Below are 26,912 nucleotides of genomic sequence, written 5' to 3'. Positions count from 1 at the left end.
GGCGGTGGTCGTCGCGGAGGACGTGGTAGGCCTCGTACGCCTGGCGGAAGCGGCGGGTGGCTTCGGCGCGGGTGGCGGCGTCGGCCTTGGGGTGGCGGTCGGGGTGGTGGAGGAGCGCGAAGCGGGCGAAGGCGGCCTTGACGTCCTCCTTGCTGGCGTCCCGCCGGAGCCCCAGCGTCTTGTAGTGGTCGTCCATCGCCGCCGCTGTAGCTAACAGCAAGCAAGAGCACTCAGCAACCTACCACGGCAGGCTGCGCGCCTGTGCAGCGCCGCGCCTGGGACTTTGGGCTTGGGAGGGGTGGGGGTTTCAGCCGGATAAAAAGCCGTGGAGGGCAAGGGAAGATGACAGTGCGGGGCCGCTGCCGAGCCCTTTCGTGGGCTTTGTTACAGAACTTGTTTTCCAAGAAAACTCAGGGCATCTCTGACGAAACCCCCTACTTGTCCAAATTTGTCTATACGGAGGTCCATAAGCAAAATAGAGAACCCGATGAAAATCTTCATTTGTCCAAAACTGGTCCATACCCCCATTTCTTTCATAAATTTGGGGAGAGTACGGGGAGTCTCCATTCGTGCAAAACTCATCTAAACCTTGTCTACTTGTTTTCTTGGCCCACATGTCAAAGACTCATGAAGAGATAAATGCGAGATTACCATTGGACAACTTAATATTTTGCTCACCTCCATTTGTCCAAAGACTCCTCAAAAGGACAAATGGGAGCTCACTCTTGGAGATGCCTAGGATTTCAAAATGGGGATATAAAAACATAGGATTTAAATGTCATGCCATGTTAAATCTTATGAAAATTCAAAATACAGAAATGTGTAGTAGAAGTTGTTTGATTGCACCACATGAAAAATGCAAGATTTGCTTAAAGGATTATGTGCTACTCATTGTCGTCACAGAGACAAAGGAAATTTTCCATGAAGTTGGACCTCATCGAAACTTTCCTTCGGAATTGCATGCAAACTAGTCCATAAAAAATATTCCCATGGTTTCAAATCCTGCAAATCAAAGGAGTTATAAAGGAATTATTCCTTAGGAATAGAACCCTCCAAATTTCTTATGAAATTCCTTTGAATCAAAGGAGCCCTTAACACAGAGTCATAGACCTCCACTATGCGAGGCACGGTAAGGCGTTCTTGATGTGTCATGGTGAGGATGCCCCCAGAGTGTGGTGGTGGTCCCCATCGCTGCGCGGTATAGCAGGAGCTAGCAAAGCACGGCAACCTCGTCGCCTTTTTCTTTCTCTCCATGTTTAGTTGGGTCCCGTCGAGACAGGATACGGTGGACCCAAGGGTATTTTCAAGGGTTTTTATTGGGAGCATAGTTACGTTCCTATGTTTTAGTCCCTCCGTTTGGGTTTGTAAGGCCCGCGCGAAATTTATGCCAAACTTTGACCAAAAATTACAATGGTAATATAAGATTATTGTGGCACAAAAGATATATATATCGTTCGATTCGTATTGAAAAATTCTTTCTAATGATATAACTTTTATATTCATATGCTAAATATAATTTGAATAATTGTTGGTCAAAGTATGTCACGAAAATAGGAATCTTATAAACCCGAACGGAGGGAGTATAACTCAAATTGGATAAAGCAATATACCAAGTATACATATTTGTGCAGTATAACTAAGGATTTTAAGTTCAACGTGAAATTCATGTTTCTTAAGAAAAGCAATGTGATGAAGCAATATATACTACTACTCGCCAGTATTGCTGAGTTCTTGTTCGGATGATGTGAGGGGTAACGGGGTTGATTAAGGCCTCCCCCACTCCCATAGTTTGAAGTAACGAAGCATATGTTCAGAAGACCACAGCCTTCCTTCAAAAATAGAAGAAGACCACAGCCTCAACTTGAAAAAAATATTGTTGCAGTTAACTAGATCAGCACAAACAAGGTGCTACACTACAACGCAAACTCCCAGTTCCAGCTATGAGTTCCTGGCAAAGCCAGATGCGGATAGATTCCAGACAGATGGATTAATAATCAGATCTTTATACAGCAAATCACGTACAACGGTTAGAGGACAACAGAGAATTTGTTTCACAAAAACATAGGAAACTTGGTTTGCTATCTACTATATATTCCTCTATGGAGAGACAAGTTTCCTGTGCACATGTGCATGCAGAGAATGCTCGTCACCATCGTGGTGATGGAACACATATGTCAAGACTCCAACGAGACACAGCACTGAGCCGACGAGGACCTTGTCGTAGCGTTCCACCCAGTGAAACTTGATCTGGCTAGCACCGTAGAACGAGAGAGCCACCAGGGATGTCATCACTGTGATAGTACTGCAGGCATAAAAGTAAATGTGTCAGGTTACAACACAAAGCAAATGATTTAAAACATTTTGACGGAACTGTACAACTTCTGGTTAGATACTCTGCATGCATAGTAGATTCAACATGCAAGTACGCAGACATGACGACTAACATATACACCCCTCCTATGTTGTGTTCCATCAGTTTTTTTTTAAGGCCAGTGAAGTTAAAATAAATTCAACTAACCAAAATAGTTTAGAATTGAAATGGCAGCAGTAGCTAGCCAAGCTACCACTCAGTTTACCAGCAATTCTTGACAATCCTACCACTGGTTACTGTCATGAGATAAGCAGTTATGTTCAGCAATCCTATTAATCATGTCCTGCACATGGGTGCTTTATGTTCAAGCCGTGGTCACGACTCACAGGCATGCACATGGTCCACATCCCATTCAAGATGGAGAGTTTAGTTCACACCTAAGGCTGTTGTTAAGACTCCCTCAAGATTCAGGGTAGTGACCAGTAGTGACAGTTAAAGCTTCAGGACTACCTTTAATCTTCGGACTCTGCTGACCTTATTCAGCACTTTGGTGGAGGCTTGCAATATTGAATAAAACTATATTATTAATGTAAATACATGTAAAAGCTATAGTTTGCAAAACATTTCACATCAACTGAAGGTCAAAAATAGAACTAACTTCTATTACATAGTTAAGCCCCCTAAAGGTTCAGACCAAAATGTACTACGAATCTATGATCAACTTATTTAGCACTACCTCCAAAATAAGTGTCACAGTTTTGAACTAGGCTTAGTTCAAAACTGACACTTATTTTGGATCAGAGGGAGTATTTATAAATACATGTAAAAGCTGTACTTTGTAAAAACATTTTGCATCAACTGAAGGTCCAGAATAGAACTAACTTCTATTACATAGTTAAGCCCCATAAAGGTCCAGACCAAAATGTACTACTCCCTCCATTCCAAAACACAACTCATATAGATTTTTTTCATTTGTTCCACAACACACCTCATTTTTCTCTTGGTACCCGCACCCGACCAATAACTACTCACATCCATTTACTATTAATCCAATATGAGTGGTCATGCACTATAAACGAGAGCTGCCTTGGTCCAAGTGCACAAATCTAAATGAGTTGTGTTTTGGAACGGAGGGAGTATGAATTTACGATCAACTTATTTAATATTTGTAAAACCAAAATCACTTATGGGTGCAAGGCTTAGCTAGTGGTCAATGAGAGCAAAGATAAGGAAAAACGGGGGGTGAGCAGGGATGACAGTGGCATTTAAATGTCAAGTGTCGACAAGCCAAAACAACTGAAAACGGTAAAAAGGGGTTGACCACCTGAAGAGAAGTACAATGATCGCCAGAATCATCATCGATGATGAGTTGCCAACAGCAAGAAACACTGGAAGAGTAGTTGCACAGGGTGATAATGCAGGTACAAGTACAAGACCAGCAACTGCCATCTTCTCCATTGGATGATTATGAGCATGGCTATGACCACCTTTTCCTAACGCAAACAACAGAATATATCCTGCTCCAAGAAAAATCAGCAACAGCGAGGCAAGTTTATGCACTGTTTCCTCGCCTGCTATAGTATTTGCCATGGTAACTGCAGTTATCCCAAGAAGAGCGGTCGAAACAACATGAAGTACAGCTCCAAATGCAGCTGCAAAAGTTGGGAGTCATTTACTAATAATGATATATATAGAAGAACAAAACTGTTGCCAAATGGCAAAGTATGCATCACCGATTTATCTAGAAAACACAAGGGGATACAGTAGTACATTAAACATATGGATAACCTAATGAACAAGTATCCTGCCCGGGTGAAGTGAAGTAGTGAACAACATAACAGTAAGTCACGTACAGGGAATTAGCCAAGGAGTAAAAGTCCAATTTATAAGCCTTGAGAACTTTGTCAATATGCAATTATTAATTTATAGAGTATGCCGTTGTGATTTGCAGACACAAAAGACAGTATGCAGGATGATGTTAATCCAAATATAACTATGAAATAAATATTTAGTCACTTGAAAATGCATTTCCAGTTATACAAGTTTATATACACAAGTTGCAGAGAGAGAGAAAACAAGATCATGTGATTGTGCTAGTTGATTACAACATTCATGCAAGATAAAAGGACAAGAGGTTTTTACAATGCACTTGCAAATCGGCACTAAATTAAACAAAACTCAACAAAAGAACTTCAAGGCCAATGATCGATCTTCACAAATATAAACATGAATGGATCTCATTCACGTATGTAGAAAACATGCATGTACTTGTGATAAAGAACCCAATTCGACAGTGCGGTCGAATCGGAAGATTAATTTAAATTGCATATTATGTTCAGAAATAAACCGTTGATCATCATCCAATCTATAACTACCATGCAACTCCAACATAGTTAATCCCATAGTTAAAGTGCCTAAATCAAATTTTCATGATGTGTGTATGGTATAGAGGCTAGAAATCATAACGAATCCGATGCAGCAAGTAGAGTACAAGACTTGTACACATTGAAAACTGACCCAGTATGCCATGTCTTTCTGCCTGAGTTTCTATTCTGAATAAATATACATGGCATTACAGCCACTACTAAGAATATACACTAACCTCTGCCATGTTCCTGGGGGTATCCGTATTAAAAATGTTAAGGTGAGAAACTCTAAACCAACTGATATGGCTTAAATATTTTCCATGGGTTCAGAAGATGCAAGGGTTCAGGAAGATATAAGAGCCCACACCAAAAAGAAACATGAAAAAAACTTCAACAACGAAAATTCAGAATTCCTGGATGCGGAACAGACCCCATGAAATGGACGACAGTACAAGCCTGTGTCCTGCATCCTGTAGGAGAATGAGTATATTGTCCAAGCTTTCCTTAATAGCTTAAGATATTGGGTGAACTAGATGGTTCATGAAACCCACACACCCAACAGTTATCATCAATGCAGATGTCAACCAGTCTCCTAATACAACCAATTCGTCCGTACCAGGACTGGCCGACTTTGCCCAGACAAGCACACAACCATCAGGATTGCCCAGAATGTTCAGGCATGCTCTCGGGTCTCAATGTTGCATGCATTGCCACGGACACTACTGAGTACTGTCACGGCACCACAACACTGCCATTTCCTACACTACAATGATCCAACTCAATTCGACCAGTTAGAGCAACTAGCCCCGTTCCCCCCACGCTAAATAAACCCTAACCGGGTATCGCCTCTAACCTCCAGATCTAACAGCGGCGAACAGTAAGCAGAAACAGCGGCAAAAGAAGAAAAGGGGCGAGGTAGGTGGTGGGGCGGGTACTGACTGACGAGGAGTGTGCGGGAGAGCGGCCAGCGCTGGGCGCGCCCGACGATGGAGAAGGGGAGCCAGTGCGTGGGGATGAAGGAGTGCAGCAGCGACACCGTCGCGATGCCCCCGATCGTCGACGCCTCCTCCGCGGTCCACTGGAACCCGCCCAAGCCCCCGCCACCGGCGTCCATTACCTGATACGCCGAGACGCGCCGGGCGCCGCCGCCACCCAGAACCGCCGGGACCGAGCTGCGACGACCTCTCGGGGACGCTCCCTCGCCGCCTCGGTACTTGTCCGAGTCCGACGACTCGCGGCTGGGGCGTGAGAGATCTGGGAAAGGCAGGGAAGGAAGAGGAGTGCGAAGCGGGCGAAAGGGGGCTCCTGCTCTGCTGGTGCACACCGGTTGGGGGGCTAGGGCAATCAGCCGTTGCTGTGGGAGTCTTGTCTCTTTCCGTCGCTTTTGTGCGATTTCCAATTTTCTTTTCCACATAAACTGTCCACTTGGCGAACCCACGTCACCGTGCTTTCTTGGTGCACCGGGTACCCAATTCGACGTGGATGGCCAGCTCAGCTGATAGAAACTAGGAAAGAAGTTCAAGTGATCCAGTCAAACCCCTTTCGGACCCAATGGCACCACAAAAACTCTCGTGCGTCCACGGCGCACAGGAGAATCACCACATCAAACTCCACCAGCGCATAGTGCAAAAATTAACAAATCTCAACATTTATGAGAATTTGAGCCAAAATGGCCCTATCTTGAGACACTTACATTTAGCACGAGTTTATTTGTTGACAAGATGAACCAAGTTAGGGTCATAGGCACTGGCATCGAAAAAACTATAAGTGAATTTATGAAGAAAAACTGAAAATTATAGGATCAGCGCTAGAGAAGTGAGTGGCGGAGAAGCACCTCTTGGTTTGGTTGGAGTTGTAGTTGTATGACTCCACCCATCAAGGTTCAAATTCCGGTGCTCACAGTATATACTTTAGGGGCTATCCCTTACAGTCTTTCCTAAAAAGAGAAGTTGGTGGTGAGTTGTGTGAGCTCAGTGTCATTCTTTATGACACCTTTTGGCCGACGCTTTAGGTTCGCCCCTCGGTGCCAACCAGAACGAAGAAGTGAATATAAGCTGTGAGATCGCATCGCATCAGCATGTCAGGCTCTGTCTCGTTGTTGATTCTTCAGCAATGTCTTTTTGCTAAACATTTTCTTATAGATGAAGCCTACAATAAGTGCCCCAAAGTTTCTCAATTAGGGATTTAGGGGGTGAGATTTTTCTCTTTCTCCTCCAACTGTCACCCAGCCTGCACTATTCTATAGGCAATTGATGAAATTTTCTCATTATAGAATTGACCGAATGTAGAAGAGTCGAGGTTTTTGTCTCCCTCTTTGAGACTAGTAACCGTGGAACATTATGTCTTTCTAAATAGCTCGAGCAGCACCAAAATAAGCTGCGCTTAAGCCTAGCGTAGAGGTCTTCCTTAGTCAGCAATAGAGGCCGGTGATCCATAGGCATGTACAATCTAAGAATTATTTTAGGAGCTAGGGAGCTGAAGTTTAGAGTTGGAGAACATAGATTTCTCGCATTCTCTAAGTTTAATGCTTGTTTTTTTTTTGTGCTCGTGGAAGAGCATTTGGGATGGCTCTTTGAGCCAAACAGGCTCGTTCCAGGCATTCGCCACGTCCCTATGAAAGTCTGGCATCTTGATAAAAATATCAAATTTAAATGCGCATGGCTTTTTGGTCCTCGGTCATTAGCAACAAGGAGAGGCCGAGAAGGCAGTGGTCCAAAAGCGAGGAACAGAGGGCATGGAGAACGTGACTATCTAAATTTAGGTCATAGTCAGTATTGCATAAGAAACTATTAAACTTGTTGAGTATGGGCTTTTCCCTCTCGCAGCTCCAAGTAAATTTTCTACTGTGGAGATGGGTCTCCTAGATCTCACATTCTTGCAAAGTCGATCTAAATTTGTTGATCCTTCTCCGCTTCAAAATCCCTTTTTTGTTATCCCTTGCGTGGCATATTTGATTGAAATCTCTGGGCCACATTTTGTTTCTTCTTGCTCACAAGATAGAAGCTCCAAAAGATGAGAGGTAAACGAGAGAGGGTGGCACCGCTACCAGCTTTGATACTATCACACCACCACGGCTCAAGCCCCTACCCCGTCCGTCTTCATCACCATCACCTCAGCTCTATGCAAAGTGAACTCACAGGCGTCGCCTTTCCCCATGGAAAACTGCCGGGAAGGATAGCCACCGAGCTCCAAGAATAATTCTTCGAGGCAGTTGACCCTAGAGCTCACATCACATCGCTGCTTGAGAGGTTCCCATTCATGAACTCCGTGAGGCTAACGACAAGCTTCTGAGGAAAAACAAGTTAACATGTCAACTAGCTTTTGATCGAGGACTCATTCCTCCTTCCTGCTCACACTTTGATTAATTCTAACGAGTTTCTTTACTATGCCGCGTACTCGTCGAGGAGGATTAAGCAATCGGCTTCAACGCCTCACCCCTCAGCCCCCAAGAGCTCACGCCGCCACTTCGGTTCTCCGTTCCTCTCCTTGCCAGCATTCTTTCCTATCTCCAACGAAGAACGCGCACAGTCCAATCCCTCCATCTGCCGCACCCAAGCTACACGGAAGCAGCTGCAGCGCGCGCGTCAGAATTCAATTTAGTGCCGCGAGTGGAAGAGGGACGATCTCGGAATGTAGCAAGTGTCACCGAGATAGACTCGTACTCGGACGTGTATCCCCGGCTCAACATAGTCTTACGCGTCTGGCACGATATGGCCGTGTATAACAGCCTCCCTCTGCAGCCATACGCCGCCGCGTGATCCTCGTCTTGTTTTAGATAGAGAAGAAAGAAAAGCCGCGCGCTGTGATCGATGGTTGTTCAGGCGGGGCTCTGCTGTAGGACGATGGCGGCGCTGTTCGGCCGCCGCCATGCGGCCGGCTACGAGCCGATCGGGCGGCAAGAGGATGACGATGATGAGTACGACGAGGCGGCGCTCTTCGAAGAGGATCTAGGGCAGGCGCTAGAGGAGCGCGGCGACCGGTTCATGGCCAGGGGTACGGGCGGATCCAACTCCAACGACCTGCGGAAATTCGTTCCGTTCGGACGCCGAAGGAGACTCCTGGCCATCGCCCGGGACTTCAGGGAGGCGGCTCTCTCCTACGTCCTCGCCAGAAACTGTACGTACGCCAGTGCTACTAATTTCTCTCCTTCATCTGAACGAACTCTAGCTAGTAGCACCGCCTCCTTTCCCGAATACTCCTTTTCAAATTTGACCAAGTTCTTATAGAAAAGCCTACCAACATCGTCTAGAACTGCAAATTAGTTTGACCAAATCTGGCTTCTGGCATTATATATATTTTTGGCCTTTTATCATTTAATTACCCAATCTTGATTGATTATGTCCCCCTGATTTCAAGCAGGGCGTAAAGCGGCGCCGGCATACAACAATCAAGCTGTCTACGCTCTCAAGGTTTGCATTTTTCAGCTACATTTCAGTATATTCATCATGAAACCAATACTGGAGTCTATGATAACCTTTGGCTTGCTCCGTACCTTATATAGGGAGGTTCGCCACTAGATTGTTTGGATGCCGCTTCTGCTCTCCTCAACTCTGGGAGATGCTACACAAAGATCTCACACAAAGGTCGGTTCCCAACGAGTTTAATTAATTAATCCTTTTGATTCCTTGGTGTATAAGTACGTTTCATATACTCTATCTCTGATCATTAAATTCTATCCGACGCAATGGATCCCTTGTGTTGTGCGTGCGGTGCAGATGAGGGGGACGTAGCGGCTGCTAAGCTTGCACTGCTGAAAGCTTTTGCATTGTTCGTCAAGGAGGGCGAGTTGCCATCGGCTTACACCTGCTGCGTGGAGCTGGCTGAGTTCTGCGTGGAGCAGGAAGAGTGGCAAAATGCCTTGTATTTATTTGACAAGGCCAAATACTATTATGGCAGCAGTACCCCTACAATTGGTAACCTGCACTACGCCCGCTACTGCTATGTTAGAGCTCTTCTGATCAAGCCCATCCTTCTCATTCAAGCTGGCACACCCTCCGGTGCAGCCAACTAAAGCTCAAGCGGAGCTTGACTGCGCATGCGTGGCCCTTGTATTATCCTACTGTACTATACAGATATACTCGTTTGTACTCTGTCGGTTTCTTTTGTTAATGAGAAGCTATTAATGTATTTCACCACTCCATCGAGTGGACATTTACCTGTTGTTTCAAATATGTACATGCACAACTCATACTCCCACCGTCTCATATTAAATGATTTTTTATTACATGTATCTAGATTTTTTTAAGCATAGATATATTCATATTTAGGCAAATTTGAGTCATTTAATATGTGACGGAGGGAGTAGATTCATGGAGGTGTAGATGCGTAATCATTGTGGATGTCTCGCTTTAACAATGGGTATTTTGCCACTCAGCTAAAGAATAATCTAGTTTAGCAAGAAACACGCGATGTCAAATCAAGTTTGTTTTCTTGTGGACTAGAGAATACAACCATCTCACTAACCACCCGAACTACACATGGTTTTCACTTCTTCCACTTCGTCTTATCAAAAGTTCAAAGCGGCCGCATGCATAATTTAATTTTTCCATTTTCACCATGTGATTTTGTTCATGTACCAAACACAACCTGATATTTTGGAATGTGAATAATACAAAACCGGCTTGCCCTAATTGGGCCCTGGGAGTGAATTCTGGTTGCAACTATGCATGAAGTCCTTTGGCATCATATCCTAAACGGTCCTGGGAGTCGATTTGCAAGGCCACCATCGTCTACTTCTTCTTCCCCCGCCCCACCACCTCTGTCTCTCTAACTCTGCTCGTCCTCCTCTCCGAAATCCACCACAGGCTGCGCGCTGAGGCTGCCTCTACCACCGTCTGCCTGCCTGCAACGCCGTCGCGTCGCCTGCCTACCTGCCCGTCTCCGTGTTTGCAAAGGCACTGGGGTCGCGGGCCTTGCCCACAACGCCGCCTCCTCTCCTCCTCAGTCCCTTTCCCCATAGCACCTCGAGCTCTTCTTCCCCAACTCCGGCAAGACCACTCCGGCAACCAAGAGCACTTCTCATCCAAACTAGGGAAAAGAAGAAGCCCGGGGGGGTCTCGTGAAAAAACTTAGTGACGTGGACAAATGAATGGGCAGATAGGACCTTACATGTGGGTCCAATATGGTGGGTTTCCTCCTGTCATATGCTCTAATAAGCCGAGTTTGGGTAGAGTGAAAAAGATTATCCTAAAAATAGTAGTTTTGTGTTACAAACATGCCGAGTTGCGCCTGCTGAAACCCTGGCCCAAATAACAACTAGTTAGGTGCTCGTGCGTTGCAACGGAGAGATAACCGTCCTATCACTATTTATAACACTCTTATGTGTGTGTAAGTATTCCAAGTCCTTGTGACAATGTGGGAATAAAACAAATACTGTAACACAATCAATTGACACGAAGAAAAACATGGGCATGCATGAACTCTCTTGTCTGAATTGCAAATATCTCTCTATACTGAGGTTGACGGAGACATTCACACGAAGATCTTATCGCAGAAGGAGGTAAAGAGGGTGGAGCTATGATGGCGGTGCACTGGCAAAATGCCGACCCGTTCAACACCTGACCTAAGCTTGTACCCTCGGCCTGACATTTGATATAACTAAGTAACTAACTGGTGCCACCATAGAGAATGACTTCACAACCCGAGAGATAGTTTCATGGTAAATTCTAATCATTTTTTACAACACACCATCCAATGCCTTATTAACATACACTTTCACTTCTTACAGGTGCAAGTAGTAGAACCCACGCACATTGCGTAGCAAAATAAAAAATTATGACAAAGCCAACATCTGGCTTGATTAATTTAAGAGGCATCTAGAAATTGATGATATATACAGATTCTAGGTAATTGTCCTGAGAGATAATGACATAATGTCGAAGAGGAACAACAAGATAAAGCTGTTCCTTGAAAGTTTACATTGTCATATTGACAAAATTCCATGGAAGAATTAAAGGCAACCCGAGCTTATGCATGTAAATTCTTGACTTGCGGATCCAGAAGTGAAAAACCCTCTTCAATTTTCAGCCCTAAATATTCCTTTTTTGTACTCCCTCCGTCCCATATTAAGTGACTCAAATTTACTCAAATATGGATGTATCTATACTCAAAAGGCGTCTAGATACATGTAATATTTCATCACTTAATATGGGACATAGGGAGTACCATCTTGGCTAGAACTTCTTTTATTTATTTATTTTGAGGGGAAAAAGGATTATATTAGACAGAGTTAACAAAGTCATTACAATCTCTCTGCACTGTAGCACGTACAGTAGCAGGATGCCTCACCAATCAAGACCTGAGACATACCTCGATGTAGACATATGGATCTAACTTAGTCCAATTTTCTGCATGCCCGAAACTGCCATTTCCTCGACTTTTTGCTCCAATTGAACTTGCTCCTGATGACTTGGTTCCTGTAAACATAGATAACAGAAAGTTGTATTGACTCTTCATCATCGTGCCACACCATGATTCGGCAACTCAGAATACTCTTCAATATTCCGATACAAATATGTTTTCACCATGACTCATACAATGGATCTTGGAATAATTATATGATTCTTGCCATCGAATGTCACATGAAAACTTGTCAAAATAAGGTTCATGGCACACATTGGTAGGTCCATCCGTCTATATCCAAATGAGATAACATCAAGTTCACACTTTAAACTAAGAATACATTGTGATTGCAATAAATTACAAATTCTAAGTGGTGGGATGTACAGCTTCTCTTTAAACAAAATTATTCAACAAAGAAATTAATACGATCTCCACATATAATACACAGAAAGCTAATGAGACGATAGAGCTAGCCAGCCAGGTGTAATATAAATACACAATATTGGTTAATAAGATGGTACCACACTAACTTTCACAATTTTTCTTACTGATTTTACTATGGATCTTTAAGACATGGAGGAACAAAAGAAGACATGAATTCTAGCAGTTAGTTAAAGGCAAAGTACATCAATGAATCATGTAATTAATCTGATACATGACACAATTTTTTAACAATATGCAGGGCATGTGTTCAAGAAAAATAGGCTAGACACATCTCAATAAGCATTTCCTGTACTTTTTCTAAGTTCATCAGTTGTCCAGGGAAGTCCTTGAGCAATATGTATGCGTTTCTTTTCATCCTCAATAAGCATTTCCTGTACTTTTTTTAATAAACTGTTGTTCTTTGGCTCTTCCTATTTGCTGTTAAAATAGGATTCACACATCATAATGTACACATCATAATGTATATATCAATATAGGTCATTTTAACTACTGAATCTACTACTACCGACTTGCTCGTTAACAAGCAGAACATTAGCCAAAGATATTGCTGTTCACCTCTGTTCTCAGCTTGAAAGGATGCTTGCTAGTAACCTTGAGCTTTCTATTCCAGCTGCTCCTTAGCGATTCAGATGACTGCAAGACAGCATTCATTTCAGAGAATAGAAGTTAATGTATCCTCCTGTTCCGTCAGCTCCTGCGCTCTCCAGCCGACGTCCGGCTGTCCCAGCTCGATCTAAAAAAGAGCAACAACTTTTCATCGATTGATCGATACAATGTGTCGACAACAAATAAACACAACCATCTAAAAACAAATAAATACAACTCATTCTCCTGACTGTTTGTCTGAACAAACTAACCTGTTGCTGTTGCCATCGGGTGAAGTACAACGCCTGCTCGGCTCTATGTCTGGGAAATCAGACGGAACCCCAAAGTCGCTCTCGTCCTTCCAAGGCTGCAACCCCAGCAGCGCCCTGGTCTCCTCTCCGGCCCGATCGGTGTCAGAGGTAACGCCGGAGATGGAGAGCGGACTCTCGAAGGCATGGACCAGGTGCTTGATGTGGCCAGCCCCAAAATTTGGCACGCTATTCAATGCCTTTGCCATCACTCTGCTCCTAATCGCCCTCACCTTGCTACTACCCTCCAATTCTGCCACATCCGCCTCGCTTCTTCCGGGCGGAGTAGGCGTGCAGCGCTTCTTCCGGGCAGAGTTGGTGGTCGGAGTCTTCGACTTCGAGGTCGGCAGGGGAGGGGATACAAGGATGTTCGGGTCAGAGTTCTCACAGGCTTGCGAGACGCACGCGCGCGAGGCGGACTTGGACGGGATCTTCACCGCCGCCATGGTCGACGACTCGGGCGGGGTCTCCGGCGGCGCCGGGGCCGGGAGCTTGGCCGGAGTCTTCGCCGTTGCCCCGAGGACCGGTGAGGAGGAGGGCTGGGACCACGGCGGCGGCTCGGTGAGGAGGAGGAGGTCGGTGGCATATCGGTGCAAGTAAAATCCGAGGAGGAAAGCACGAGCGCGAAGGAGACAGCGGCGGCGACGGATCCAGTCTTCGGGGTGGCGGCGCGTGCAGGCGAGGAGCGCGGCGGCGACCGGTCGTCCATAGATCTTGGCCGGCGGAGGCTAAGGCGGCCTGGGCGAGCGGAGGTGGATGCGGCGCGAGCAAGAGAAGGAGAGAGAGGGCGGGGACGGCGGCGGCGAGGTGAGGAGGCGTGGGGAACATCGGGCCCTTTTTCCTCGCGGAAGCAAAGGGTTTGCGATTCTGTCTTTTTTTTCACATGCGTTGAGTGGGGGTGGCAAAAAGTGCGAGCCTACAGGCTGCCATGACGTAACTGAAAATTAAAAAATAGTAAAGATAAAGATAGTTTCGTGAAATTTACTCTAAAATTTGACTGTCTTGTCTCAGGTTGGCAAACTTTTCGAGGGAAGAGGAACATCGAAGAGGGCCCTTTTCACATGATGACATGTATATAGTTAGTTGTACAATCATGTCATAACGGTACATTTGAACAGATCGCGTAACAACAAATTAACGTGGGCACGTTACGATCGTCTGCTTGCAAGCGAAGCGAGGCATCCAGAACCCCAGATCCATGCGTGCACAGGAATCTGCATACTCTGCCACGGACAGCGACGTTTCCGTACGTCGAACTCTTCGATTGTTCTGCATCTTTTGTATTTTTGAGATGTTGACAGTAGATCACGGCCGTTGATTTCCGTACTGAACCGCAACCGCATCAAGGTTCTTCCTGGAACTCATTCAGCCAGGAATATTTCCAAAAAAAATAAATCAGCCAGGAATGGCAAAAACAAGACAGAAAGAAAGATCCTTCCTACCGAGTTGGATATTCCCATACTTGTGCTGCTAGCTGTTATTACTACCGGTTTGGTAGTGCGGTCACCTGCATGACAGCCACCAACTACTCCTAGCTAACTCAGGCTTAATTCTTGTGGAGTACATATATTTTCCTTTTGCTTGACATAATTCAATCACATAGAACAACTAGCAACGGAGCCAGACGGGACAGCTAGGGGGATTCCACTCCGGTGCGACACGCGGAGGGACATGTGGAGACATCTGTCAGTCGTATCTTGCTAGTGCTCATCCATCGGTAAAACTAAACCTGTCGAGCTAAACTAAACTGGTAAAGCACAATGATGCCAGCCCTTTGTGGGCAGCTTTACTTGAACCAAAGTAACAAGATCTCCAGAAAAAAGAGTTTAGGGCAAGGGAGGTTGCCGGATGGTGGAATAAATTGACTCTGCTGCCATCGATGGAGACGAACTGCAGCTGCTTCGACTTGGTTTAGAGACCATAAACCTCAGGCAGTGACCAAATCACCAAAGTTATTTCGAAATTTGGCAAAATCACGCAAATTCAACTCTCAAGTGCCGCTCCCGGAATCGCGCCCCGGCCCCGCCCGGAACACCAACGACCCAAACCGAAAGCTCTCGAACCCGCAAAGGCTTCTTCTCCAAAGCTTCCCCAGTCCCCACCGCCTGCTTTGACCTCGCCGGCGTCCGCGCGAATCCGCCGCGCCCATGGCTGCGACCACCCACTAGACCCGCCTCCTCCTCCACCATGTCGTCCGAGCGCCCGCTCCTCGACGCCACCGCCACCACCCCGCCCACGCCGGCGGCGGCGTCGCGGCTCCCGCCGTCGCAGCCGGAGCCTCCCGTCCGCGCCGACCACCTCGGCTTCTCCGTTGAGGTCCCCGACCCCTTCCGCCGGTCCCGCCGCGACAACCGCGACCAGCCCCCCGACCTGTCCGCTTCGCGGCGGGAGCTGCAGGAAGGGGGAGACTGCGAGTCCCGGGCCGTCGTCGTGGGGGAGCCCTCGGCGGAGTTCTCCGGCAACGCCATCAGGACGGCCAAGTACTCGGCGCTCACCTTCCTTCCGCGCAACTTGTTCGAGCAGTTCAGGCGGCTGTCTTACGTCTACTTCCTCGCCATCACCGTGCTCAACCAGCTGCCCCAGGTCGCCGTCTTCGGCCGCGGCGCGTCCGTGCTCCCGCTGGCCTTCGTTCTCTTTGTCACCGCCGTCAAGGACGCCTACGAGGACTTCCGCCGCCACCGCTCCGACCGCAGGGAGAACAACCGCCTCGCCGCCGTCCTCGCGCCGCAAACTGCCAGCGAGTTCCCGCCCAAGAAATGGAAGCACATACGCGTCGGGGACGTCGTGCGCGTCGTGTCCAGCGAGACGCTGCCGGCCGACATGGTGCTGCTCGCCACCAGTGACTCCACCGGCGTCGCGCACGTCCAGACGGTGAATCTTGACGGGGAGACCAATCTAAAGACAAGGTATGCCAAGCAGGAGACGCAGTTGAGGTTCTCCCACAACGGCGGCGTAGGTGGTATCCTGCATTGCGAGCGCCCCAACAGGAACATTTATGGGTTCCAGGCATATTTGGAGATTGATGGCAAGCGTGTCTCACTCGGGCCGTCCAACATTGTGCTCCGTGGTTGCGAGCTCAAGAACACCTCCTGGGCAATCGGGGTAGTAGTTTACGCTGGCAAGGAGACTAAGGTCATGCTCAATAACTCTGGGCCGCCATCGAAGCGGAGCCGCTTGGAGACACAGTTGAATCGGGAGACAGTCATATTGTCCATTATGCTCATTGGGATGTGCACGACAGCATCTGTGCTCGCAGGGATTTGGCTGCTGAATCACCGGGGAGAGCTGGAGTTCACCCAGTTCTTTAGGGAGAAGGATTACACAACTGGGAAGAACTACAATTACTATGGCGTCGGGATGCAGATATTCATTACGTTCCTCATGGCTGTCATAGTGTATCAGGTTATCATTCCTATCTCGTTGTATATATCAATGGAGATGGTACGGCTTGGGCAAGCATATTTCATGGGCGCTGACAAAGACTTGTATGACAAATCGTCAAGGTCGAAGTTCCAATGCAGAGCTCTGAATATAAATGAGGATCTCGGGCAGATTAAGTATGTCTTCTCTGATAAGACAGGGACGCTGACAGAGAACAAGATGGAGTTCCAATGCGCATCGATTCATGGCGTTGATTATAGCTCTGGAAAAGATACGCGTGGATATTCAGTTGTAGGTACGCCAGCTTTAATGCATATTACTTGTTTGATGTTGCTGCTTCCTAATAAGACCCCTCATTTGCTGGTTTTGGTCAGTCGATGATCTTCTTTGGACACCAAAAGTGGCTGTTAGGACCGATCCTCAACTTTTCAAGTTATTGAGGAATGGTGGCACAAATGTGGAAGGGAAGCTTGTCCTTGATTTCTTCCTTGCTCTTGCTGTCTGTAATACCATTGTGCCACTTGTTGTGGACACTAGAGACCCTAGACAAAAGTTGATTGATTATCAGGGTGAGTCCCCTGATGAGCAGGCACTAGCTTATGCTGCCGCATCTTATGGCATCGTGCTTGTTGAGCGAACATCTGGTTATGTAGTGATTGATGTCCTTGGTGACAGACAACGGTAAGATAGCCCTCACCTTTTGTTGTATTGACATTGTATTTTGCGTTCATATATGAGCATGTTTTCATTAGAATTTAGTGCCTATATCATTTAGATATGCAAAATTTGATGGTGTCGAAAGCATGATTGTGTGAGTAGTAGTGGAGGAATGCTACCAGATCCGTGATCTTTGCATCTTGAGAAAACTACATAAGTTTCTATGCAGTTGGTAGCTATCATGTATCCGGCGACGAGTATTAACGACAAGCACAAGCTGTTTTTGCATTTTTCTTTCTAGTTTTTATTGGCGTCATTGTCTACTATTATTGGTGCTTGGCGGTGCGGATGTAACTTTGGATCAATGCTGCCTTTCTATGATTAGTAAATCATCATAACATAGTTTTCCCTTGCAAGTTTCTAAGATCAAAATGACCTTCACATCTACTTGAAAGTACTGTTTGTATCAATATCTTTTGGTGCTTGGTTAATCTTCACTTCTACTCCAAAATACTAAATTTGTGTAATTTTGTGAACAGTTATGATCTTAATGTGTATACTAGGACTTATGCCACGCTATGTTTGAATTGGTTGGCTGGAAAGAACTTGCAAATGCAGAGTGTGGTAGGATACTAGGATGTCCTCTTTTGAGTTTAAAAACTTCTTTTGAAATATGTGTAGGGTCCATTAGCAAAAAAAATAAAAAAAACTTATTAGTTCACCTACTTTTGCTGTTTTTCGTTCTTCTGTGTGGGTCAAATCTCAAATGGAACTTGTGCATTTCGAGTTACAATGTATTTTAGGAGTTATCTCTATTATAAAGTCAGTGTGCCAAATTGTGTTTTTATACACGGTACATTTAACATTTGGCTTGAATTTAAGAATATGTTCCTCAATCATGATAAATTAACTTAAATTCTGAACAATAGCAGTACCCTGCCTGATCAAAGGCTCAAAGCATGCCTTGTTATCCACTGGCCAGAATATGTAGTTAGTGTCTTATTTATGGTAATTTGTTTTCTTCTTCTTGCCCATGTTGACTCTTTGACTAAACTATTCCACTGCGTCGTTTGTCTGTGTCAGTTAACTTCCAATTCACGCTACCATTCTGACCTATCCTGTCATTGTTGGTGTGGGATGTGCAGATTTGATATATTAGGACTTCATGAGTTTGATAGTGATCGTAAGAGGATGTCTGTCATTGTTGGCTGCCCTGACAGCACTGTTAAGCTATATGCCAAAGGTGCAGACAGTTCCATGTTTGGAATCACCAACAAAGAACTGGACAGTGTTCGTGCTACAGAGGCACATCTCCACAAATATTCATCGCTTGGCCTAAGAACTCTTGTTGTTGGTATGCGTGAATTGAGTCAACCTGAATATGAGGAGTGGCAGTCGGCATATGAGAATGCTAGCACTGCAGTACTTGGAAGGGGAAATTTACTTCGATCAGTTGCAGTCAATATAGAGTGCAATATACACATATTGGGGGCCACTGGGATTGAAGATAAGCTTCAAGATGGGGTACCAGAAGCAATAGAATCTCTTCGGCAAGCAGGCATGAAGGTCTGGATTTTGACAGGGGATAAGCAGGAGACAGCAATTTCTATTGGCTACTCTTGTAAGCTGCTGACCAATGACATGACGCAAATTGTGATAAATAATAATTCTAAGGAGTCTTGCAAGAAAAGTCTTGAGGAAGCAATTGCAACAATTAAGGAGCTCAGAGTCACATCTACATTGGACACACTGAATCCAGTGTTATCATCAGAATCTGCTGGTGTAGTTCTTGCTTTGATTGTAGATGGCAACAGCCTTGTTTACATCCTCGAGACGGAATTGCAAGAAGAGGTACATCTATATGTGATTCTGTTAATGCTACTGTACTAATCTTTTGTCCTCAGATATAAGATCATTTTTCTCCCCAGAAAAGATATAAGATCAATTTATTAAGATGTCATAATTGATGCTTGATCTGTGTCTTACTTTGTTTGTGACAGCTTTTCAAAGTAGCTACAGAATGTAGCGTTGTCTTATGTTGTCGAGTGGCCCCTTTACAAAAGGCAGGGATAGTTGCACTAATAAAAAACAGGACGGACGATATGACCTTAGCAATCGGTGATGGTATTCCCTTCTGCTTCTTCTACTATGTTATATTTTCCACCTAGGATGGATGTACAGTGCACAATTGATGTATTTTACTTAACCTGTGACATTCAGGAGCAAATGATGTTTCAATGATTCAAATGGCTGATGTTGGGATTGGCATCAGTGGCCAAGAAGGAGGACAGGCTGTTATGGCATCAGATTTTTCTATGGGGCAATTCAGATTCTTGGTTCCTCTTCTATTAGTTCATGGTCACTGGAATTATCAAAGGATGGGTTACATGATTCTTTACAACTTTTACAAGAATGCCACATTTGTCTTGGTTCTTTTCTGGTAAGAATTTTTAAAGAGGATAAATTCTTATGATTTGGGAAAATATTACTCCCTCCGTCCCATATTAAGTGACTCAAATTTGCCCAAATTGGATGTATCTATACCTAAAAAGCGTCTAGATACATGTAATATTTCGGCACTTAATATGGCACGGAGGGAGTAGTATATTTGTTTTGGGCAGGAAATTACTCAGATGCTATTGGAATTCTCCATATTATAATCTAGTTGGGAAAAAGGGGAGAAATTTTCGTTTTCTAGTGTTCAGGCGCTATATGCATTAGAACATGTATACCTTGTGCTATAAATTTATAATGGTTATATTCAGTTGAGTTATCAAAAATTTGTTATGGGGTACTTCTATTTTTCCTATATTTGCATGGACAATTACCAAAAATAATATTTATGGTGTGATCTCAGGTATGTGCTTTATACAGCATTCACCTTGACAACTGCTATCTCTGAATGGAGTAGCCTATTGTATACCGTGCTTTATACATCGCTTCCGACAATTGTTGTTGGTATTCTTGACAAGGATCTTAGTAAGTCAACACTGCTAGCTTACCCAAAGCTCTATGGATCTGGCCAAAGGAATGAGAAGTATAATCTGAATTTGTTTGTCCTCAATATGGTTGAAGCGCTTTGGCAGAGTTTGGTTGTGATCTACATACCGTATTTTGCATATAGACAAAGTACAATAGATATGTCTAGTCTGGGAGATTTGTGGGCACTTGCATCTGTCATCGTTGTAAATATGCAATTGGCCATGGACATCATTCGGTGGAATTGGATTATACATGCGTTTGTATGGGGCACAATAGCAGCAACAGCCATTTGCCTCTTTGTGATAGATTCCATATGGTTTCTTCCTGGTTATGGGTAAGTACTTCATCTCCAGCATCTTATTACTGTAATGAGTCCCCTGCAACTATTTTCGTATTCATGCAATAGCTGTGATGTTAATATTAAAATGCTGTGGTCTGTGGTTTAGAATAGGCAAAGGTGTTCAGATTCTTTTCTCCATTGGACATATAAGATTGCTAGCTTTCTACAACATTTGTTTGTATTGTCAGGATAAAATACCAATGAAATCGTCTGAAGAAAAAAAATAAAACTTAAGCTTTTATAACTGTAATGGGAGGCGAGCTTGTGATCTGCAGTTCCTGAGTTCAAGATGCTTGAGCTTGGAGATTCCACTTCTCTATGTGATAAGAAAGCAACAAGCAACATTCCTCACGTGCTCTCATCCCATGCTCTTTTTCTTTTGGCATACATAGATCAAACACTGTATTTCTTGCAAGCATCTATGTGTTTCTTAAAAGTAGAATGAGCTGTCTACATGTTTTCTTGAGTAGGATTGCTTAATAATTGCAACCTATTGGCTATTGCATATGCTTCTGATTACCTATAATGGATGCAACAAACTGACGTCAACCAATCATTTCAGGGCCATTTATCATTTAATGGGGACTGGTTTGTTTTGGCTACTGCTGCTTATCATTGTTGCTGCAGCAATGGTCCCGCATTTTGTGATCAAGGCTTTCACAGAGCACTTTAGGCCCAGTGATATTCAAATCGCCCGAGAGATGGAGAAGTTTGAGGCGTTAAATCAGGTGAACCGTTCGGAAATTCCAATGAGAACCTTGTCATGACCCCAGGGAAACTGTATAGTGTTTTTCTTCTTTTCTGAAGTTCCATTTATTTTGTTATTTTCTGCCCTTTCGGTGTGTATACGGGTCAATCATTTGTTAACTGTAAGGTGGTAGGCTTTGAAAAAGAAAACTGCAAAGGTGGTAGATTTAGGCTAAAACAGATTAGCCTCTGGGTTTTATGTATGTATCTCATCGAACATTTACTGAAATGAAAATAGAAGTTGACCTACGAGAATTTCCGTTAATGTTGGCAACATAACTGTTACGTGAATGGGTGAATAGTGCAATGGATGTCCTCTCTATTCTATCTGAAATACTGTTTGATGTTCAACTGTTCCTTCTTTGGGGTAAATGTCGATTGACTTGTTGAGTGTACGATGGGCACATGAGATTGCATGTTTCACACCAAAGAATATATCCAAATTTGTTTATATCGAAACTGAACTGATTCCATTTCTGTTCCCAGACTAAGAATTTGAAGGTTAGCATAACAACCATTACATAAACTTTAGGACATGTTAGCTACATACAGACAGAGTGACATCTTCCTAAAAATGGAGCACGTTTTTGAGATCCAGCAGATGTATGGTGATTCCTCTTCGGCTCATGAACCATCTATGGTGATTCCTCTTCGGCTCATGAACCATCTCAAATCTCAGTGCAGTGACTTCTCAAACTTGACCGGTGCCAGGAAAACGTCTATAGACAAACTCGCCTAATATTTACATAAACACTCCCTGAGGAAGCAGAAACATCTGACTAAGTTCAGAGCACTGGAAGCCTTTATGTTGGCTGTAGAAGTACTTGCCGTCTAGCAAGATATAAACTCAAGATGACGCCCAACAAGTAACACTGACCATTCTTCTGTGATATAATCTCCTTTCTTTGGACAACACTCTGGTGAAGGTGGTTGATAGACGGATGGAGGCGGTAGGAAATAAAGCATCAAATTCTCATGTCCTCTCCTGGAATGACTGAGATCGTGAAAACGCTGCTGGGTTGGCCTGCAGGGTCAGAGGAGAATCCGGTGTCTTGTCATTTTTCGGAACCTTCCGCTGGAAAGACTTGAACAGGCCATTCTCATCATGTTTGATGCCGAGAGTATCCAAGATCGAACTCTTTGTGGCCTCAGCTGTCCCATCAATTCTACGAGTTTTAGGGATCCATAGGGTGTTTTCTCTCTTTTCTTCTTCCTGCATGTCTGCTACTTCTCTTGAATGCTTTCCAAGCGTTGGAGAATTGTTCTCTGAACAGGTAATTTTGTTGGGAGAGCCATTACTTCCAGGCCATGGTGAACTCCATGTTCCATTAGGCCAGCCAGGAAGGCAGCTCCAGAAAGGTGGCATCAAAGGAAAGGGAACAACAGGTGCACAAATTCCTGGAGCTGTCATCATCGATGGAGGCGCCCATGAAAGCAGGCTGTGCTTTGCAATTTCCAACCCATGAACAGGCTCTGTTGAGCACTGACTAGCTGCCATGACAGCGATACTGTTCCATCCAGGACTCCAAGGGAACACCAAAGCAGGCCCGTTAGGGTAAGACTGAACATGAGACTGAGGCAATGTCATGCCATTACAGTATCCTGACACATTGCCCGACTCCTTTTTTACTATGCTATCGAGCGTCATATTTTCCGAGCAACCCAATACTGCTGCAGAGGATGCACATGATTGTTCTTCCTTATTATCACCAGAGACCAAGGGAACAAGGTGAATACCCTTCTGTTCTCCATTATCAAGGACTGTAGCCATAGAATTACAAACTGGCACTTCAGATCCAAATTCCTTTGCTGTTTCATTTTCTTTAATCGGTCCTGGGAGGACAGGAGCTACAAGTGGAAGTGGTAGATGGTGAATCACACTGGGAACATCTTCAGCGGCAGCAATGTTATTGTCATGCCGCATCATAGCTTGCCGGAAGTGAGATGCATGCTTATTTCTGCGTCTTCCAGAACCTACAGGGACATTCCTAATATTTCCACCAGCTGTCCAATACCTCTGACAATTCCTGCAGTAGTGCCTAGGCTGGCTGACATTGTAATTGTTGAAGTAGCAGAACTTCGTTTCCATGCTATTGCAGCGAGGGCATGGCACAATTATATCAGGTTTCTTGAGTACCTTGTCTTGGTCAAGTTCATCAGACTCGGTCTTAGTGTCCTCCGATTTGGAATCAGTTCCCATTATCCCACCATGCCTGCTGAGAGCTTGTAAATCATTATCTTCACTATTCTTGGAACAAAAAGGAGTTTCTTTGACATTCAAGAGCTTGTCTGAGACACATGGCACGGCATCATTCTTGTTTTCATCAATTCTTAGCTTGGTGACAACCTGAAAAACATTATTTAACATGCATGAGACTAATAGTTCAAATAGGTATAGCATAGTCCTACATATTGCCAACAGATAAAACGCAAAATATCAAGCAGAATTTCATGTTGACTTAGCTACATACATATGCAATAAAACTACAACTTTGGAAGGAGCTAACGGTGATCAAGTAACTGGCACGTTACTCAAATTACTATAAGGCATATAAAAAGATGACAAACTGGAAACAATGCAGACCGGCATAAGAAACCATTAGGCCTTGTTTGGTACTAGAGTTTTTGGGGTGTTTTCTAGGGTAATATCGACTCCAAATTAAAAAACACTAGAAACCCCAAATGGTTGTTTGGTAGGAAAGGTTTAGAGGGGATTATCCTGGTCCCCCCCCCCCCCCCCACCCACACACACACACACACAAAACACCAGTTTTGTACCAAATTAAAACACTTCTCATACTAGTGTTTTTAGTGTTTTGGGTGAACACACAAACCCCTCAAATACCAAAACACTAGTGACTAAAAAATACACTAACACCAAACAAGGCCTACATGTTTATTTCAGCTGCTGCTATAACTATGTGAGGTCATAACATCCACTTGATACCATCGTCCATAGCTGATTTACATTAACATGCAACACCTTATTGATGTTTCTTCAGTCATGTACAGTTTATTTTCATGTTCATCCATGAATTACATTACATGCATCACTACATTTGTTCAAGAGGTGTTAATCATTGACTAATAGTTTCCCCTCTGTGGCTCTGTTGGGCCCTTTGTTTATTATGGTCACTAGCCCCTTTCTCTGTTGTAGTTACATGCACTAGTGAAGCTCTGTCATACTTCGGATGGTTAAGAACTACCTTCCAAGGAACCGGTGGTGTGACTGAAGAATTCTAAGACATTGTATTTCACCATAAAGCACTAGATGTCTAGATTAAGAGGTAGCATCAGAACTACTAACCGGCACCGTTGACAGTGTGTATGTACTTCACTATGATGCAACATGCACACAAGTAGGATTTCAATTTCTAGGGCAGGTTGCAAATTATTTTTGGTGAATCAGTTTGGCACTAGATATTGATAAAAAGGAAGGTGAATTTGTTCTTTAGCAATGACATATATACAAGACCCATCGCCAAAAAGAAGAAGACATATATACAAGACAATGCTATGCTGCTCAGAATCTATTACCGATGTTTTAATTTTTAAACAATATTGATGACATAGCTCCCAACAGGTAACAGGTTAGCGTAGCTTTCATTGATTGGTTTTATCATGAACCATGATTTAATATCTTGACCATCAGGCATTCCAAGACACAAAACACAACTGCTTTTATAGGTCCATAGCACTAGCAGAACTGTTTGCAAAAAGTCTCCCTCTAATTCCATACCAGTGTACAAGCAACACTTCAATTAAGCATTTATATTCTGTAGGGCTAGCTTAGCTACCGGAGAAAAGACCGGCTTAGTCACAATAGGCAGTTGACCCTGAATTTGCAACTCAACGTAAATACACTGCTCATAGGACTTGACTCCAAATTTTCATTCCGTGAGAAAAGGTTAAATAGAATCCTTATGAACAATTTATTTAACCGTTTCCTTTTTCAACACAAAATCGTTTCCCTAATACCTTATAGTACACCTTTTGAAGGTAGAGGCTATCAGGCTGTTAGCATATAGTACCAATTCAAGTACTACTGTCTACATCGTGTCAAATCAAGAAGGCTCCTAGCGCAAAAAGATACGTAACCCAATAATTCCCTGGACCCCAATTAAGACCAAGAAACATAACTGAAGAGACAGAAATAATCAAATGAGATTTTTGAAGACTGAGCAAATTCCTCAAATAGAGAGCAGGATAAAGAGCCATGTCAAAAAAGAAAAGAGAGCAAGATGTACGATAGGGAAAAGAAGAGTTGCTTCTACTCTCTAGTCACAAACAAGGAAGAAAACGTAGTTCAATCAATGATCAATCCAAACAATGAATTGGGTTACAAAGGAGAAAAAGAGGAGGATAGAGTTATGGTTCAGAACTGCATCAAGCTGCATGGCAGCCAAAAAAAAAATTAACACCACCTCGCAAAAAGAAAAACAATTTGTAACAACAACTGAACAAAATGGCACCTGAAGAAAAAATAATTAATAGGTGGCTTAAACACATCTCAGCAGTGGGGAAAACGAAACTGCAAAACGAAAAGAGAATCCCCACAGAAACAACCGCGCATTGACAGCGCAAAAGCAGGGAACAAAGCAGAAAAGGCGCATCGCATTCGCATCCAAAGGGGAGCGAAAGGAACCGGAGACCTCCCGGGCCAAGAAAGATTCGCAAAGGCTGAGGCCGAGGCCGAGGCCGAGGCTTGTGCTCACTAACCTCGGTGGCGGCGGCGGCGGCGTGGAGGAGCGGGATGGTGCGGCCGAAGAGCTTAATGGCGGCGTCCCCCCGGTCCCTAATCGCGGCCATGGCGGGATGGGTACCGGTCTCGGCCAAGCGCGCGGTCGCCGCCGTCTCAGGCGCGAGAGCAGGAGGAGGGTGATGGGCGGCGGCAGGGCGCGGGGTAGAATGGCATGTCACTGCGGAAGTGCGGAGTGCTGTGGAGTTCGGCGTCGGTAGGCCGGCGAAGAAGGGAAGTCCCACAAATAATTGTGCGTGGATGTGCGAGCGAAAAGTGTAGGGCCTCCTCGGAGGAACTTAATGTGCCTTTTTGCCCTTTTCCACCGGGGCAGCCGGTAAAGTTACAAAAGGCGATGGATGCACATGACATCCACCCACGCACAAAATCCTCTCAAGATAAAGTCATGTAAATCTTGCTCAACACAAAAACGGTTGCTAGACGTCAAGTGGAGAGGGCTGCTCCTTCCCATGATTCAGTAAAGAAAACCCGTTAAATATACGCTCTTGGTTCTTCCTATTAATATTGTCGCAAGGTCTATTCTTTTTATTCATGGCCTCACGGGACTATTTTGTGCCTCACCGTTGCAGCCAAAGTGTATTTGGACTGTCACATCAAATACAACCTATTCAACAATTCATTTTCAAACTCTCTGACTCATTCGATAAAACCTCAACACATTGACATCTCCCAGGTCAACAATGGCGAATTC

The 26,912-nt window shown here is 44.5% G+C and overlaps 4 protein-coding genes across 4 annotated transcripts; 2 read left to right on the top strand and 2 right to left on the bottom strand.

The window, feature by feature from the left end:
• Positions 1-1,861: 1,861 nt before the first annotated feature.
• LOC100838276 lies at positions 1,862-5,979 on the bottom strand. The gene is made up of 3 exons (XM_003565617.4): positions 5,617-5,979; positions 3,636-3,963; positions 1,862-2,302 (listed from the first exon to the last, which is right to left on the bottom strand). The coding sequence occupies exons 1-3, from the start codon at positions 5,789-5,791 to the stop codon at positions 2,098-2,100; spliced, it is 708 nt and encodes a 235-aa protein (XP_003565665.2). The 5' UTR covers positions 5,792-5,979; the 3' UTR covers positions 1,862-2,097.
• Positions 5,980-8,654: 2,675 nt separating this feature from the next.
• LOC112271158 lies at positions 8,655-9,830 on the top strand. Its single transcript, XM_024460224.1, has 4 exons — positions 8,655-8,793; positions 9,037-9,086; positions 9,179-9,260; positions 9,393-9,830. Exons 1-4 carry the CDS (start codon positions 8,661-8,663, stop codon positions 9,686-9,688), a joined length of 561 nt encoding a protein of 186 aa, XP_024315992.1. The 5' UTR covers positions 8,655-8,660; the 3' UTR covers positions 9,689-9,830.
• Positions 9,831-15,374: 5,544 nt separating this feature from the next.
• Positions 15,375-21,727, top strand: LOC100837668 (phospholipid-transporting ATPase 1). Its single transcript, XM_010232480.2, has 7 exons — positions 15,375-17,031; positions 17,111-17,417; positions 18,539-19,244; positions 19,394-19,517; positions 19,614-19,833; positions 20,251-20,709; positions 21,278-21,727. The coding sequence occupies exons 1-7, from the start codon at positions 15,543-15,545 to the stop codon at positions 21,480-21,482; spliced, it is 3,510 nt and encodes a 1,169-aa protein (XP_010230782.1). The 5' UTR covers positions 15,375-15,542; the 3' UTR covers positions 21,483-21,727.
• Positions 21,728-21,880: 153 nt separating this feature from the next.
• On the bottom strand, positions 21,881-26,472 carry LOC100837366 (cyclic dof factor 2). The gene is made up of 2 exons (XM_003565615.3): positions 26,182-26,472; positions 21,881-23,809 (listed from the first exon to the last, which is right to left on the bottom strand). The coding sequence occupies exons 1-2, from the start codon at positions 26,269-26,271 to the stop codon at positions 22,436-22,438; spliced, it is 1,464 nt and encodes a 487-aa protein (XP_003565663.1). The 5' UTR covers positions 26,272-26,472; the 3' UTR covers positions 21,881-22,435.
• Between the last annotated feature and the right edge of the window lie 440 nt (positions 26,473-26,912).

This window comes from Brachypodium distachyon, chromosome 2 (genome assembly GCF_000005505.3).
Source record: "Brachypodium distachyon strain Bd21 chromosome 2, Brachypodium_distachyon_v3.0, whole genome shotgun sequence".
NCBI lineage: Eukaryota > Viridiplantae > Streptophyta > Magnoliopsida > Poales > Poaceae > Brachypodium > Brachypodium distachyon.
The sequence above is the reverse complement of the archived record's forward strand: the minus strand, read 5'-3'. Positions and strand labels throughout refer to the sequence as shown.